At 59.6% G+C, this 17,319-nt stretch overlaps 5 protein-coding genes across 5 annotated transcripts; 4 read left to right on the top strand and 1 right to left on the bottom strand.

The window, feature by feature from the left end:
- Positions 1–957: 957 nt before the first annotated feature.
- On the top strand, positions 958–3,018 carry SLS55_008930 (uncharacterized protein; the record flags this gene model as incomplete). Its single annotated transcript, XM_066780335.1, has 1 exon — positions 958–3,018. One exon carries the CDS (start codon positions 958–960, stop codon positions 3,016–3,018), a length of 2,061 nt encoding a protein of 686 aa, XP_066629564.1.
- A 3,985-nt stretch (positions 3,019–7,003) lies between these two features.
- Positions 7,004–8,146, top strand: PCL1 (PHO85 cyclin-1; the record flags this gene model as incomplete). The annotated part of the gene is made up of 1 exon (XM_066780334.1): positions 7,004–8,146. The coding sequence occupies one exon, from the start codon at positions 7,004–7,006 to the stop codon at positions 8,144–8,146; it is 1,143 nt and encodes a 380-aa protein (XP_066629563.1).
- A 3,374-nt stretch (positions 8,147–11,520) lies between these two features.
- Positions 11,521–12,528, top strand: SLS55_008928 (uncharacterized protein; the record flags this gene model as incomplete). The annotated part of the gene is made up of 1 exon (XM_066780333.1): positions 11,521–12,528. The coding sequence occupies one exon, from the start codon at positions 11,521–11,523 to the stop codon at positions 12,526–12,528; it is 1,008 nt and encodes a 335-aa protein (XP_066629562.1).
- Positions 12,529–12,828: 300 nt separating this feature from the next.
- PHR1 (DNA photolyase phr1) lies at positions 12,829–14,716 on the bottom strand (the record flags this gene model as incomplete). The annotated part of the gene is made up of 2 exons (XM_066780332.1): positions 12,829–13,378; positions 13,434–14,716. 2 exons carry the CDS (start codon positions 14,714–14,716, stop codon positions 12,829–12,831), a joined length of 1,833 nt encoding a protein of 610 aa, XP_066629561.1.
- A 960-nt stretch (positions 14,717–15,676) lies between these two features.
- SLS55_008926 (uncharacterized protein) lies at positions 15,677–17,002 on the top strand (the record flags this gene model as incomplete). The annotated part of the gene is made up of 1 exon (XM_066780331.1): positions 15,677–17,002. The coding sequence occupies one exon, from the start codon at positions 15,677–15,679 to the stop codon at positions 17,000–17,002; it is 1,326 nt and encodes a 441-aa protein (XP_066629560.1).
- Positions 17,003–17,319: the final 317 nt, after the last annotated feature.

Here is a 17,319-nt window from a genome sequence, read left to right as displayed (position 1 = left end):
TGCCTTGCGCGCGCACGTGACGGATCCCGGACAGATATTTTCGGTGCCGCTCCGTGCGCAGCGCAGCGAGACGCGCAGTGCCGTGTTTCCGTGGTCCGATCGAGCCAATGCGTCAGATCCATCGCCCTTGGGGATGCGGCGAGAGGCGCCTGCGGCTCCACCAGGCCCGCAAGTCGTGGCAGGCAGCATGGCCGGCTGCGAGCACCACGCTGGCGAGCTCACCGCCGTAGAGTCGGCCGACGTGCTGGCCGCTCGCAAGCAGCGCCGCCGTTGGCAGGCCGGTGGGCCGCAGGACGGCCTCGTGCCTCGTGCGCGGGCGGCCCAGGCAAGCTCCGTGGCCGAGTCGCGACAGGACGAAGTTTGCGCCGGCCTAGGCTGCTGCTGAGGCGGACGCCGGAACCACTCGCCGTCCGACTGCGAGATCAGTGCTGCGACTGGCCTGAAGCCGCCATCAAAGACGCTTCCGCAGCCTCCGCGGTACAAAGGCAGCTGCTACACAAAGCCTGGTTCCGCAGGCCCCCGTGCTTGTGCTTGCCGCTCGCCCCTCCACTCCCACCCGGACGCACCCTCACCTCCAACAACGCTCCAATCCTGCTGCTTTCCCCTCGACGCTCCCCGCCGAGCCACGCATGTACGGTGGCTCAGCCGACACCGCCCCCCCTGCGCCCAAGCCCTCCAACCGACCGCACCCCTGCGCTCCTCGTGCATGATCTGCGCGAGCCGTCATTGCAGTCCTGCCGCAGCTGTCGACTGCTGCCCCCCGCCCGTCTCGACTGTGTCGAAACAAATTCCAGTACGAGCTGGCATAGCCTCCCTCCAAACGCAAAGTCGCCTCTGCAACGCCTGCTCCTCCTGCCGGTACGCCGACTCCACAATTTGGCCCCGTCGAACGGACCGCCCAACGCTGGGAATGATTTCCCCCGCGACCATTCGTCTCCCGCTGCTTGGCTAGGCACCATGTTCCTGTCCATGCTAACCGCGGACGCTGCCGCGCAGCATGGCCACGAGTTCTCCGCCCCGCGCACGCCCTCTCCCCTTCATCCCACCTCTCCTCCCCCTCGGTCTCCATTGAGCGTCCTCTCCTCGACCGTCCGCCAGCAGAGACCGCAGCACACCCCACTGCCCGCCAGGAAGAGCGTCAGTTTCGACGGCCGGCCCTCGCATGCCTCGTCCAGGAAGTCCATCATGTTCGCCCTACCGCTTGAGAGCAACGCGTCATCGTCACGCCCGCCTTCGATCCGGAGCACTACGACCACCTCGACCGACGACCGCTCGCGCAAGCGACCTTCGCGCCCCAAGACCAACTATGCTCTCGCTCACCCGCCTCCCCGCGTAGGCCCGCTACACCTCCGGCCCAAGGTCCTCCTCCAACTGCACCAGTCCTCCGCAAACTCAAGGCCAAAGCCGGCTTTCGAGGCCATTCCTTCAACCACCTTCGCTCCCCGGCTGAAGCGTAAGTTCCGTAGAGTATTCAAGCATAGAGACAGATTGGGGCCGGACGATGTGGTGGTTGTGCGAGCTGGGGACTACGGTGGTGCGGGCGACCATAGCGATTCCGATGAGGACCTGGAGTCCCGTGAAGTCGTTGGCGTTGTCTGCTTCAACGTCAGAGATGAGCGGACGGAAATCTGTATGGACGATGACACTGTGTGGGAGGCGACGTTTATGCAGAATGGTGGCTACGAGTTTGTCGCTACCGACGAGCACGGCCTGCAGTCCAAGGCACGATGGGTCCCCAAGCCTCAAGGGAAACGGAAGTCTGCCAATTATTCTCAAACAGATAATGCTGCTGAGGATCGAAAGTTTACCTTCAGCACCATTAGCCCGGATCGTCGGCGGCATCCTGTCATCGCCTCCATGACGAAAGGCGGCATTGACGTCTGGGATCAGTACTCCATACCGCCCCAGACCAATCTCGCCTCTCCACTTGCCTCTCCTACTTTCAGCGATGCTGCGGAATCCCAGACCTTAGCCGACACCTCTGAGCCTCGTCCTCTGCTGACTACGGATGAAACTTTGAGGAAGTTCATCATTGTCAGTGGCATTTGGGTGGCATTTCGAGAGAAGTGGTCGACCGTCTTTCGGTATGAAAAGCCTGGTCGCGATCGGGACAGTGTGCCGGCGTCGCCTTTGTGCGGCTCACCAATCATGCCCTGTGCGCCTATACGTACCGTCAGCATGGCCAGTCTGAATGGCAGCATGTCGAGGTCCAGCTCGCCTGGCATTCCAGACAGCCAAAGCGACAAGCATCACAGCCTGAGGAGCGTGTCCAGGATGCTGCTGCACCGAAATAGCGCACTGGCGGCGCTCAACGGTGAATTCAATGCCAGCGACTCGACACCCCCGTCTACTGGCAAGACCGGGACCACTACTCGCTCTCGCCGTGCGAACTCCACCGGAACCGCCTTCATGCAGCGCGCATCCAGTAAGAGGAACCCGAAGCGACACAGCAGCGGCCCCAAGGGAATGTCAGGATCAACCGGGACGGATATGTATAGGATCAACACAGAAGAAGAAAACGACCGTCCCCATCGCTTTACTGTCTCCGAGGCGGCTCACATCATGCTCCCGATGATTGAAGACCGCACCCCCAAGAATTCTGGCGAGTACGCTTCGTCCATGGCGTCCAGCACCGACAACCTACCGACTCCGCGCCAAATGCCAAGAGATAATTATCTGAAGCCGGAGCGGGCGGCTCTGCAGGTCCCTCCGACGTACTTGCAGCCCAATCTTTCCACTTCCGGACACAGCGACGGTGCTGTCGAACTGCCTCACAAAGAGCTTGTGCCTACGCGGAGCAAGAGCACGAAAGAGAGGCCCAAGCCACGTCAATCTGTCTCTTCAACAGCGCAGCCTCGGTATTATGTGAACGGGAACGAAAACGGATATACGGATGAAGTAAAACTTCCCATGGAGACTGGGAAGGCGTATGACGACGAGAAAGAAATTAAGCAAAAAAAGAGGATGAGTGTCAGAGGCTTTCTGAACAGAATGAGGAGCAAGAGAGGGAGGAACTGAGAAGTGTATATGAAGAGAAGGACGGCACTTCCATGCATGCCAACGGCGTCCTTCGGGGCGGCGTTTCGTGGCAGCTGGAATTTCCTATGGCGCGGAATTTGACTTTCCACAGTACCGGCTACAAAAGTAGCTAGATTTCGAAAAGGCGTTATTTCTTTGTGGGGGCCACTCACTGTACCATTTTCACCCCTAACATACCTCTCAACTTTTTTCTTTCTCTTTCTGGCGCTCTACGGCTTGGTGTTTCTTGGGGACTTAGGCGTCTTTTCTCAATGGTGAAAATACCCGCGCCTCACGGCGAACCCAGTATCTCAAACTTTATCCTACTCTTTTCAAGCATTGTGTACCGGCTTGCTCAGGGCGGCCTCGTTTGTCTTTCATCGGTCTGGGCGGGGTGGCTTGTGAAATGGTACTTAGGTGTCGTATCTCTAGAAGGTCTGGGAAATGGTGGTTTATCAATAAAACATTGGTTCGTGCGTATGTGCAATACGGGAAGGTTGATCCACTGATGTGCATGTCGGTGCTCTCAGAGGACTGGCGGTGAGTTGTTCATGACTCTTCATCATAGTAAGACAAAATAGAGGCAAAAGACGGGTACACGTGGATAAAGGGCTGACGAGGATGGTCTGAGGCCGGCGGGCCCAGTTCAGGGCGGTTGGTGGGACTTTCAGCTCCACGGTTCTAATTGTCAACAGAAAGGGGCGTGCTGCTGTGGAAGCGCTGGCCAAGAATACTTGAGGCGTTGCTGGCTGCTGTGTATCGTGCGCTAAGTAAAGAGGGCGGTACCGTTTCAAGGTGGCAGCTTTCTTTTTTGTTCTCGCAAGGACAGCAGGACCGTCAATGCGTGCCGCTGTCCGAAGCTTAAATAAAAAGAGCATAGGCATGAGAGTCAAGAGGGTGACGCGGGCGCTTACTCATGCTGAGCCGTCTGCAGCGATGCTGCGCCCTCTTCTGAATTCTGCATTCCCCACCGTCCCGCATGCGTGTCGTTGCAGGCGTCGCCAGCGACTTGCAGGAGACGTGAGCCCTCTTACGTGCGCAGGAGAAGGACCTGTCCAGGCATAGAGATGAGTACCAAGATAGCACAGATGCATTTAGACTGCCCGCGCAAGTAGGGTGCAATACCTCTGTGGGTTCGGTTATTCGGCAAGCCCGTGTATCGTCGGATGCGCGCTGCGGCTGCGGCTGCGGCGAAGAGTGGTCGCTTTGTTTCAAACCCTTTGCTTGCGGCCTCAGAATATGGCGCGTTTCAACGGAACCGTGTTTCTAAATGCGCAGGTACGTCGAAGGCGTTCTAGAATAGAAGTTCAGGGGAGTGGAGCGGCACGTCGAAGAGCCTCTTGGCGGGCCCATGGCTGGATTTAGAGTCCAGAGATGAGGGTTGAGCGAATGAGAGGCGAGAGAAGGGTGCGTGAGTAAGCGCCGGGCGGCGCCAAACGCTTGCCCTGCAGCTGCAGTGGGCGGCTATCTATAATGGTCTGCCGGAAGGAGGCACCACCCGTCTGCACGCAATTCTAGGCCTCCCGTCGGCCGGCCCAAGCGACGGCGCATCGCCTGCGACGATATTCTGGGAGGTGGCTTATCCTCAACAAAGCGTTGCGTTCCAAGCAGTCGGCCGGGCGGCCGCAGCGAGCCCCGAGGAGCGGAGCGGCGCACGGGGCGTGGAGAGTAGCGGTGGACAAGGCCTGAACATGGGACCAACTGGCTGTGACTATGCCGCAGGCGGAGGGAAGGGAGTGTGGCGCGGACTGCAACGCGGTCGATTGCGTGGGAGGCAGGCGCGGGTACGGAAGTGGCTTGCAGCTCGAAATGAGGATGGGGTTGCGCTGCTGCTGCGCTGCATGAGCCTCGCAGCGATGACATAGTTGTGTCGGTCAGTGTGCTGGATTCGGGCGTGGCAATGGCGCAACGACTCGACATCTCGTGTGCCAGCCCGCCGCAGCTCTCGGCCTGAGGGCCTGACGACGGCCAACGGCCACGGGTAAGGCTGCGGCTTACGGAGCTCTGCAGGCCACCAGATCGCGACATTGGCCGGCCGCATGCAGCAGCGGCAGGCAGTGCAGCGCATCTGCAACGCTGGGCTGCACCACGAGCGGAAAGTCCTGGCCAGCTGCGCCGCTCGGCCGGGGCAGCGCTGGCAACGGCAGGTCAGGCGAACCAGGCACAGGCGCATCGGCATGGAGAAGGCCAGGGAACCCACTCTTCCAGGGCCCTGCGAGCTGAGAAAGCTGGCCGGATGGGGGACATGATCTGCGTCACTGTCGAGCACCTCGGCGTCGTCACCATGCCCTGGGCACTGCCACGCCGCAGCGGGCCGCCGGCTGCCGGCGCGGGCGCAGCATGAGGAGCGCGTTCTGGAGCAAGGCAAGGACGGCAGTGGCATTTTGAGGTCGCCGGTTGCGGAAGTGGCAGCGGGAGCTGGGCTGGAATCCAAATTGTCGAGCCATGGGCGGCTGGTGGGAGAATGCTCGCGTGGGCGGAGGACGGAGGGTGGCCGGGCCCAAAGTGGCGGAGTGGCTGTGAGAGAGGGTCGCCAAGCAGCCTGAGCGAGCGCTGATTGGCGGCGGTGCGGGGCGACGAACAGCTGTCGCGACCCTGTACGTGTCCGCCGCCCAAAGGCATCGTGTTCTTCGGCCGATCAGAGGGGAGGCTGGGAAATCGCTGCTCGGACGCCCCCACCACCACGCTATACAGCTTCGTAACCAAGGAGACGGGCGATGGCGACCCAAAGACCCAGCCCACCGCCCGCGCGGCGCCCTGCGCCTGCGTGGACTTATACACTGCGATGCCGCGTGCGAGGTGCGCGCACTTGACTTGACCCTGCCTCCTCACCACTCGCGCACGTGTATCTCTCAGCCATCATCAGCTGCTCCCGCCCTCAGGCATCGTGCCATCTGCAACACCACCGCCCCGCCCTACCGCCCTCGTCGACGACCTAGCCCGCACGCCGGCAGACCTAGCGCCGCAGCGTGCAGCACCCGCCAAGGACGCAGAGGGCCGAGTGAGCGACCGACGACGACCATCATCCGACACGCCTCCTGGCTTGAACGGCCCTTTGTCCGCCCGGCAGCACGCAGGAACCTTGCATGCGCTGAGCGAGCAGCTTCGCGAAACAGCACGGCAGACTCGGTCGCGAGCTCTGCAAACGGACAGCGAAGACTGGCTGCGCTGCCAGGACGCTTGAAACACGGGCTCGCGCGCACAGGCTGAAACCACGCGACAGCCTGTCACTTTGTCCGATCTGCCGCCCAGCGACTTTTGGCGCCGACCAGGGCTGCTGCGCGTGTAGAGACGTCTGGCCCAATCGTTGGCTGAAGCCGACCCGCACCCCAGGATTCCACGGCGCCCGCTGCCCATCGACAGCGACGCGCGCGACCTCTCGCATCCGCCATATAACTCGAGCTGCCGTCGCAACGGCAACACATCCTCCCTCACCAACCAACTCTTACTTCCATTTTTTGTTCGTTTCTTCCCTCACTTCCCCCGCAGACTCCGCCTGGTTGTTGGAGCTCCGCCCCGCTGCATCCTTCTTTCTCAGCCTCAGCCCTCGGTCAAATCAACCCTGCAGTCTGCCCACCCGCCAACGCTACGGCTGCGCCTTTCCGCTTCGGGTTTCCTTCCATCTTCGAACTAATCACACATCGCTTTCTGCCGGTCGGGGAGCCTTGCGAACTAATTGCATCTATTCCGTCGTTGCATCTTCTCTCACTTCGCCTCACCGCCTCGAGGTCTTAATCTAATATCCCCGTCCGCCCACCACTCACACCTACCCGGGGATCACCACCGGACAACAATAGGATTCTCCGCCTATTCATCACGCACAACCACCATTGTCGTAGACAACAATACGACAATACGACAATCGACAATCGGCAATAGTCCATTGTCCCGCGGCCCATATCAAAGTTCGCCCTCGTCGAGCTTCCTTTGCAAACCATCTTCGCCGTCCACCAAGAGCCATCGTTCCCTGCGACAGTCTTTCAACATGGTTTCGTACTCCGCAACCCCCGAGCAGAACGCTGCCGCCCTCGACTACTTCATCCAGCTCCCCGTCTCCAAGGAGATGATCGCCTACCTGGCACGCAAGGCTTCCGAGGTCATTCGCTGCGAGACCCCCCAGCAGCAGGGCAACGTCAACAAGAACCTTCCCCCCACCCCTCCCTCCACCCCTCCCCAGAGCCACGCCCAGGCTTTCGGGCGGGATCCCGCCCTGCCCTCGGTCGAGGCCTTCATCATGTCCCTCGTCGACAGGTCGCATGTTGGTGTCGCTACCCTCATGAGCTCCCTCGTCTACCTGGCCAGGCTCAAGTCGCGCCTTCCTCCTGTCGCCAAGGGCATGCGCTGCACCGTCCACCGCATCTTCCTCGCTTCCCTCATCCTCGCCGCGAAGAACCTGAACGACTCTTCTCCCAAGAACAAGCACTGGGCCCGCTACAGCACCGTCCGTGGCTACGAGAACTTCGGCTTTTCGCTCACCGAGGTCAACCTCATGGAGAAGCAGCTCCTCTTCCTCCTCGACTGGGACCTTCGCATCACTCAGGATGATCTCTACTTCCACCTGGAGCCCTTCCTCGCCCCCATCCGCGACTACCAGGTCCGCCAGGCCGAGAGGGCCCAGCAGCTCAAGAAGATCAAGCAGCTCCGCGAGATCCAGAACTACTACCAGGAGCTCGGCCACTCCGTCTCCCTCGAGTACTGTGCTCACCAAGTCAAGAACGGCGCCATCACCCCTCCTGCCGAGCTGAACAACCCTTACTCGAGGTACCGCCTTGACAGCCGCCCGTCCACCAGCAGCACATCCGGCTCCTCGTCTCGCATGCCGTCGCTTTCGCCACCTCAGCGTTCCGAGTCGGCTGCTTCGTCGCACTCGGACCTGTCCAGCACCGAGTCGACACCCAGCTCAATCTACCACTCGGAAATGCCGTCGGTCCACCGTTACGACAGTGCCACGGGCGCAGCGGTTGTGCACATGCCTCAGGCGCCGCCCAAGGCGTACAAGGCCGTGTACCACTCCCAGCTTCCTCTGCCGATGGAGCAGCAGCTCGATGGCGAGAAGCCAGCCAAGAAGCCCAAGACCAGCGGTGGTTTCTTCGCCCGGTTCCTCGGCAACGCTGGTGTCCGGGTCTAAACTCAACGACGGATGACGATTTACCATTTACGAACGCCTAGCGGCTTTTTGGATAACCTTTCTGCTTTTGCTCACTGTCGGGAGCGTAAACTATCTTTCCATTTCCTTTTTCTCTTGCTTCAACTGCTGTTCTTTGAGCGAGCATGAGTGGAGCACACGAGCACAAACACGTACGAGCGACGACCAGGTCGAAGAAAGGATTGAACGACGATGCGGAAACGAAACGATGTGGATGACAGCGACACGACTTGATTGAGTCTTCTGGCGGTTTTTCCTTCGACTCACAGCCCCCATGTCGCACTATACCACTGGATGGTTGTGCTTTTCATTTACCTTCACCTGCATTGGGATGGCGTTCACATACCGGGCCTACGGGGCCACGGTGGGATTGGTGTTGAAAACTTTGGATCTAATTTCTTTTTCTTGCATCATATAGAGGCAAGCACTGGGTTGCATGGTACGGCATGGTTATCACGAGGGAATTGGAGTCCATAGGACCCAGCTTTACTAGGCTGGTGTCAGCACAACAGCGTCGATTTGGATAAAGATGCTTAGCATGGATAAAAAAAATTCAATAGAGGAAGACTCTTCCCTTCAACAACGCTCTCGGTCTCGCAGCTCGTGACATGTTGCGCGCGTGCTATTGCAGATGCATGAAAAGGGGGGCACGGCATGTCAGCCGAGGCACACATTCTGGGTTGAGCTACCGCTGTTCTCAGGCATGTGGCTTACCGCCCGCAACAGCCTGGCAGCCCGACAACCACTCGATCGACCCACTCTGAAGTTAGCCTCTTCACAAGACTTCGCTCGGCGCAAGGCCGGCTTTCTTCGCCTCTTCACCCCGGCCAATGACCATTACGGCATTGAAGCCTTCACAAAGGGTCTGAGACGGACAGTCACCACCATGCAGGTAGGAAAATCTCTTCCGCAAACCGGCATAGCCACTCCACTCGCCCTGCGTGTCTGCACCTGCTTCTTCTCGTGCCAATCTTTTTTTTTCTTCCTCGCGATCTTCCCGGCTGTAACTTGCTCCGTAGATCCTGTCCGTGGAGGAGTCATAACCACCATCCATCCATCCAACGGATCGGCGCGCAGCGCCCAGGCCAGCCCCCGGCAGACCTACCGGTCAGCATTTCTCATGCGCATCCTTGCACACGCGCAAGCAACGGTAACAGTAGCGTAGCAGCACCGGGCGCACATCCCTATCTAAACCGCTCTCTTTGTCTTGCACACACTCACACCTTCCTAGCATGTGTGGTGTAACCGCCGTTTTCCTTCTAGTAAGCCCTTCCCTTTATTCCCGCCGCGGTACTAGGTGTCACCCTACCTGACCGGATGAAAGAACCCACCCGGGAACTATATTTAGGCGAGGGATGCCTGCTCATTATTGAATTCTTTTAATTCTTTCCAGCCTCTTGCTTTTATCGTCGTTGGGATGTGTGGTTGCACCCACCGTAAATGCACCGCAGAAATCCGCCCCCATCCGATGATGTATGTACGAAAGGAAAAGCAGAGGAGCAACAGGGTCTCGGATGAAAGGCGAGAAAGGATGGGTTGCACGGAAAGGATGCAAGCCACAGGGCGACAAGTAACAAGAAAGGCTTAAGCCTTGTCGCGCTTGGCAAGCGACGGCAGTGGTGCTGTGTCAGCACGCATGTACCCATACTACAGTGGGCATGATCACTGTTTGTTTGTTGTGATTGTCGTCATCATTGTCGTCGCCGGCAACCCGACCACACGCAGGGGTCTGTCATAACAAAGCGGGTGTCGCTGGCGGCCCGGTGGGCTCTTTCTCCGCTGGTCAGGTAGACATGCGGGGCGGCCACTCACGCGTTGATGAAGAGAATGACGACGGCGTCCACAGAATGCTGTAGGGAAAAGGCGGTCAGGTTGGTGGCATGCGATGTGGCGGCCTGATTAAGCGTAGAAAAAAGCTTTTGCAGCGTTGCCCCCTGTCCCCTTTGCCCATTTCTCTTGTTTGTGTAGAGAGAGGACGGTTGCTGACGATCAGTGCATGCCGCGTTCCGAAATCCTTCAGAAAAGCCAGCGTGCATGTCCGTTTGCGGACGTGGCTGCGAGCTGAGCTAGTCAATGCAGGTTCCGCCTGCTGTGTCAACATGGAAGCAGTCATGATTATGGTGATGATGATGATCACTGTGCTGACTGGCGTGCGCCTAAGGCGGCACAGAGAGCGGGCGTCTGTTCGACGATCTCCTCCTCTCCGCTTGTTGGTGTTGGCTGAGAAGGACGGCAACGAAGCGGTCGTGCGTTGGCGTTGGACGGCGTCGCGATGGCTTGTTTGAGGACCAAGCGCGCGCGTGAGTGCGCGTACAATCGCCTTCCTATGGTACGCTCGGGCTGTGGGGGAAAGGATCCAGAAGGATTTCAGATGGGAGGCTGTGCAAGCCACAACTAGTGGCGCCTCAGGCAGTAACCCAGGGTCTGTCTCTCCGGTACAAGTTCGGACGAATTCAGCGTATGTCCTAAAAAGGAAGGTGGGGTGCGGCAATGACTTTTCTTCTCGTCCCTTCCCAGAACAGTTGAAACCCGCCAAAGGGAGGAACCACCCTCTATGCAAGGCCTTGCCGTGTTACTTCAACATCTTTCTCTTTCTGTGCCAAATGTCTTGAGCTAGGCCTCCGCTGTCTTTGTAACCTAATGGCATCTCCACGATTGTTTAGATTCTGCAAGGACAGCTGCTTCGCTTATCTTGTCTCTGACTAACATCCATGCCTGTGTCAGCAAGATAGGCCACGACTTTGGCAGCACGCAACACTGCCCCGCATCTGCCATTGCAACGTCTCACCCACCACAGCCAACATTTCGACCTCACACCTGTGAGACTTCTCAAGAACCAGTCAAGTCCAGATTCTGCTAGTCACTTGGAAGTGGTCTGACTTGGCTTCAATCGACGTATCTGGGCGTGCGTCGTTTGACGGTAAGTACAATGCTTCTATTTCTCGAGTTCTTTGTCTATTGCAAAAACGACCAAGACGTCGTTGCATTCCCGACCAGCTAGGATTTTCGCCTGGAAAGGTCTCGGGGTCTAACGGATGATCTACTCCCCACGTGTCTCAAGGCACTTGCCACGGCCAATCTCCCGCTGTCTTCTCATTCTCATCTGAATACTACTTTGAACCGTGACGATGACTCACGCGTATTTCCATTAAGAGAATATGTCGAGACACTCAATTGCCTGAACAAATGAACTGTCCTCAGATTCTGCCCAGAACTAACAACGAGCTTATTGATTAGGATCCTCTCAGTTCTCTTCAGAAGCAAGTTCCACCGCTTCGAAAATGCCAAACCCAAGCGGCTTCGGCGTCCGGCCACCTAAGAGCTCCGAGGAGGTGAAGTCTCTCTGGTGGCCGTCAATGCAGTCTCTAGGATGGGTAAGTGACAACTTCATCCAGATCACATCCCTCCTTCTCCCTCAATATGTGATTCTCCACAACACCCTCTCACCTCTCTCCCCGCCTCAGAACCGCGCCGAAAACGACCATGTCACACACTGGCATTCCTCCCGCGGCAACTACATCGTCCTAACCCACAAAGACCCATCTTCCTCATCTTCCGCCGAAGAGAAGGCCGTTGGAATCGTCCTACCCATCACCTACCCTAACAAAACCGGCTGGATCGGCTTCTTCGTGGTCGACGAGGCGTACCGCGGCACCGGCGGCGGCGGTCGCCTCTTCCAAGCTGCTCTCGATGAGTTCGCTCGCCAAGGCACCGAGCGGGTCGGCCTCGACGGCGTGCTAGAGCAGATGGGGACGTACGGCCGGCGGGGATTCGTCGAGAGCGGGCGAGTGAAGCTGATGGGGATGAAAGAGGTGAAAGAGTTGCCAGTGGAGGGCTTGGACGAGCCTCCTTCGACTACAAGACTAAAGGCCCTGAAGGATGTGGATCCGGCGGCGCTAGTGGCGGCAGATGAGAGGGCGACGGGGTTGCGGAGGACGCATTTGTGGACGAAGGAGCTGCTGGTGGAGCGTGAGGATGCGTGGGGTTTCGCGGCCACCGGGGGAGAAGACGGTGGCGTTGGTGGAGACCAGGTGCTGGGCTTCGTGCTCGTCAGGTCCTGCCAGCATGGCTACCGCGTGGGCCCGCTGTACGCTCCAACGCGTGGCTGGGCTAGGGCGCTGCTGCTACGGGTCATGCAAGAAGTCAAGAGCTTCGACGGTTCCGTGGTCGCAGAGAAGTCGCTGGTCGCTGAGGTATGGGGTGAGAATCCGGTTGCCGTAGAAACGTTCGAAGAGCTGGGTTGGGAGTACACCGGCATGGACTACTCGCGCATGTGGCTCAATGGGAAGGAGACGGAGGCTCAGAAAAAAGGTGGATTGGCGGAAAAGGAGGTGTTTGCTTGGTTTGATGCTGGGGAGGGTTAAGCACAAACACCCTACTCTGACGGTCGTTGATATATCAAAATGATGGACTTGCCTTTTCAGGGAATTCTAGATCCGGATTGAAAGAGCATTTACGGGCAGACAAGGACTCCTATTTTTCTAGGAACTTACACGGCAAGAAACTTTTCATACCACTCGTGATGTGGGATAGCCCTTCGTACCAGAATGACCAAGTATCTGGTCCCGAGCGTCCCCTACCACCTCACAGTTTCTATATTGGCATTGCAATCATCCATCTCGTTACTGTCATTACGGACTATATTACATACACCCGCGCTACGATTAGGCAGTTTCTCTGCCAATTCCAGCTTTGTATCTCGCCAATGCCCTCTCTCTACAGGCCTTGTGTTCTACAATAGGCCTGGGGTATCCGTTCTTCTTCGCTATGTCCTCCGCACCTCTGCCGTACGGGTCATGGATGGCCTTCCCCTTCACATCTTTCAGCTCGGGGAGCCATTTTCGGATGTATTCGCCATCCGGATCGAACTTCTCGCTCTGCAGCAGGGGGTTGAAGATGCGGAAGTACGGCTGGGGGTCGACGCCGACGGAAGCAGAGAAGCCCCAGCCGCCGTTGTTGCTGGCGAAGTCGCCGTCGACGAGGTGCTCCATGAAGTAGCGCTCGCCCATGCGCCAGTCGATGAGGAGATCTTTCGAGAGGAAGGAGGCGACGATCATCCGGCACCGGTTGTGCATGTAGCCCATGTGGTTGATCTGGCGCATGGCGGCATCGACTATGGGAAAGCCGGTGTGCCCGCTGCACCAGGCGGAGAACTGATCGTCGTTGTATTCCCACTCGATGTTGGTGTACTCGTACTTGAAAGGCTTGAACATGCTGTGTCAATGTCAGCCGTACCGTCCACCCTGGCTTTGCTTGGGATGCGGCTTACCAGATGTACGGCCAATGCGCCAACACATGCTTGTAGAAATCTCTCCATGCCACCTCGCTGATCCAACCCGCTATCCCGGCATTTCCGCCGTCCAGCTTCTTCGTCGAGTTCGCCTCCCTCGCCAGCCGCACGCTCGTCCGCGCCGCCAGCGTGCCGGCCGAGTGATGCACGCTGACCATGGCAGTGCTCCCTGCGGCGGGGAGGTTGCGCGTGTCCTTGTACGCGCCGATCTTCTGCTTGAGAAACTTCCCCAGCCGCTCCCGCGCCTCGTGCTCGCCCGCCGGCCACAGCGAGGCCAGCCGCTTCTTCGTCTCCGGGTCCAGGCGCTTGCTCTCCGGGGCCTCGGGGATCCCCGACTCGAAAACATCTTTGAACTTCTCGCGGGCGCCTGCGGGATTCTTCACCGGCCTGGGATGCTCGTCTAGGAGCTCGGGGTGCTTGTGGACATGGGCAACCCACGAGCGGAACCATGGGCTATAAACAGCGTATTGCTTGCCCTGCCCGGTTTGGAGCGCACCAGGCGAGACGACGACATCGTCGTGCACGACGGTGAAGTCGATGCCGGCGTCCAGGCACTTCTTGGTCAGGCGCGCCTCGCGCCGCAGCTCGTCCACCTCGTACTCCATGTTGCAGAAGAGATGCTTCGCGCCCCACTCGTTGCACTTGTCGACGAGGTACGGCATCACGTTCCCGCGCTCCTCGACCGTCTCGACCAACAGCGGGACGTCCAGTTCGGCCAGGTCCCGCTTCAGCACGGCGAGCGTGCGCAGCTCAAAGTCGACGCGCGGGGCGCCGGTGAAGTGGGCCTGGTAGTCCTGCGGCGACACGACGAAGACGCAGACGAGAGGGACGCCGGCCTCCTTTGCCTTCCTCGCCGCCAGGCTCAGCCCTTTGTTGTCCGACGTGCGCAGGTCCCGCTTGAACCAGTGGACGACGGCGTCGCCGACGGCTATGCGGGCGCGCTCTTCTTTGGTGTCGGCGATGGTCTTCTCGAGCACCTCGATCGGCCGCGGGATCTCGTCGTTGTTGTATTGCTCGCACCGCTCGTTGGACATTTCGGCCGGGTAGAAGTCGCGCTGCACGATGCCCACGCGCTCTTCGACGCGCGAATGGTCGAAGTCTTTCTTGGTGCCATTGGTGGGCTTGGTTTCCTCTGAGGGGCTGCTGGAGCGTTTGGCGGCTTTGGGAGCGGGCTCTGACTTCGCGGAGCGTTTGTTGGATGCGCTGCCTGCCGAATCCGAGTATCCGACCGAGGCGGGCGCTGCCTTGCGTTTGGCGGGCATGCTGGCCGTTTGAGATGAATGAAATAACCGTAGTGTCAGGAGAGACAGAGGGTATACAGCCTGACGTCTCGCGCAATGGACGCGTCCCGGGCGGAGAAGGGCGCGTGCAAGGACGCGCATCGAAGACGGACAAAGGAACACGCTCCCAATGGCATGGTCGGCCCAGACGCAGGCGGGCAGCACCGGCCCTTTTTCTTCTTCAATTGGGAAGCTGATCTGGAGTAGTGAGATGCGATCTGCGGGCGAGATCGAAGTCAGATCTGGCATGACGTCCATCGCGCGCGGTCCGTGCTCAGCTGTCCTTCACTGACATCATGAGTTGTTCGCTCCAGTTCTAGCGCTCCCGCATGCCCATCGAGTGCCGGTGGAGAGTGCTTAGACTGTACCAAACGTGTTCGGACCACTCCGAGATTCTAGCTCGCGAGATCGAAGGCCGACCGCATGATTGGCCGAATTCATGTACTTGCTATATAGGCCACTATATCGTCTCAAACAGTCGAACTGACCAATGGCAACAACGTCGAGCATCAGCTGCAATCCTCCCACTTCTCAATGCACACCCCACCCATGCTCGCCATTGCCTCGGCTCACGCCCACGCTTCCGATCAGTCAATCGCTCGATACCACCGTGTCGGGAAGCACCCACAGAACCATCAATGCCTATTCCAATCTGATTGGCGGGGAGAGCCGTGGCAGAGATACGATCAACGGCTCGGTGGCGGGCGGGACGGGGCTCCCGACCGTTGCATGCACCTACCCGGAAGGTGCGCCGCCAAGCCAGTCTCCCCGCTCCCTTAGCTTGATACGTACATGTGTACGTAGCTGGCAATCGATCTACCCGGGAAGATCTGCCGGCAGCTATCGTCCGGCCGCTCTATATCTACCACCACCAACTGCGTCTGCTACATAGCGTCCAGAGTCCGGAGTCACGTCAAGAGCTTGGGCAACATTGCGGCAACAATGGCATCGTCGACGGACTTTGTCAAACCCTGGAGGCTCCCGGCCCAGAAGACATACATCTTCACCAACGCCAACCTGATCGACCCAGCCGAAGGCACTGTCCAGCCAAACGCGACCATCGAGATCTCCAATGGGCTGGTCAAATCAATCTCGTCCAACACGGCCCGCGCCGACACCGACGACGCCACCGTCGTCGACCTGGCCGGCAGCAAATACATCTGTCCAGGCCTGATCGACGCCCACGTCCACGTCGTCGCCACGCCGGGCGAGGCGGACCTCGGCGGGTGCGTCGCCATGGACCCGGCCGTGTCCATGACGCGGCAGCCGTTCGTGGTCAAGCAGATGCTGTCGCGCGGCTTCACGACGGCGCGCGACTGCGGCGGGGCCGGGCTGGCGCTCAAGGAGGCCATCCGCGACGGCGTCTTCCCGGGACCGCGCCTGTTCATCGCCAACCACGCCCTGTCGCAGACGGGCGGACACGCCGACTTCCGCGGGGCGCACGACCACACGCAGTGTTGCGGCGGCCATGTCACGGGGCTGGGCGTGCTGTGCGACGGCGTGCCCGAGTGCATCAAGGCGGCGCGCGAGCAGCTGCGCACCGGGGCCGACTTCATCAAGCTCATGGGCGGCGGCGGCGTGGCGTCGCCGACGGACGCGCTCGAGCACACGCAGTTCACGGCCGACGAGGTGCGCGCCGTGGCCGAGGTCGCGCGCGGCTACAATACGTGGGTGACGGCGCACGCGTACACGCCGCGGGCCATCCGGCACGCCGTCGACAACGGCGTCACGGGCATCGAGCACGGCAACTTCATCGACGAGGCGACGGCCGAGTACATGGCGGAGCGGGGCGTGTACCTGACTCCGACGCTGATCGCCTACGACGCCATGGCTCGGCGTGAGGGCTTCCTGCCGCCGGAAAGCCGGGTGAAAAACGAGGAGGTGCTGGCTCAGGGCCTGCGGGCGCTTGAGATAGCGTCCAAGGCGGGCGTTACCATGTGCTACGGCTCCGACTTGCTGGGCCCGCTGGGCATCGAGCAGGCCAGAGAGTTTGGGCTGAGGGCGAAGGTGCTGAGCGCTAAGCAGGTGCTGCAGAGTGCGACGGTCAATGCGGCGAAGATGCTCAGGCAGGACGGGTATCTGGGCCAGGTCAAGGAGGGATTCGCAGCGGACATGCTGCTTCTCAATGCGAATCCGCTGGACGACATTGAAGTGTTTGATAGGCCGGAGAAGCACCTGCTGGCAGTCATCAAGGATGGGCGCGTGTACTCGAGCAGGTGGTCGAAGCTGGCCGAAGATGTGACGGCACCCGAGGCGTTGATCGAGTGATGGTGTACAGTGTACAGAGAGCCAAAGAAATCGCGATTGGAGCTGACGCACCCCGCACTTACTGCTGCCGATCTCGCAGTGGCCCGTGAGCGCGCATCGCCCGACTCCCTGTTGTGTCCCAGTCAGATGCTCACCGGTGCTTGCTTTATCTTGCCGACCAGCAGTCCCCGCGCGGCATTTGCGCGTCCTTGCGGAGTGTGCAGGCTGTCTCGGAGGGTGGCTGGAATGCGGCTCGCGGCGGGCCGACGGTTGTGTGCGACGGCGGGCGGCGACATGGCGGTCGGGGTGGGTGCGCTGCTGTGTAACGAGCATCAAGC

The sequence above is a fragment of the Diplodia seriata genome, assembly GCF_021436955.1.
Source record: "Diplodia seriata strain FDS-637 chromosome Unknown scaffold_9, whole genome shotgun sequence".
In the NCBI taxonomy this organism is placed as follows: Eukaryota; Fungi; Ascomycota; class Dothideomycetes; order Botryosphaeriales; family Botryosphaeriaceae; genus Diplodia; species Diplodia seriata.
This window is presented reverse-complemented; position numbering and strand designations above follow the sequence as displayed.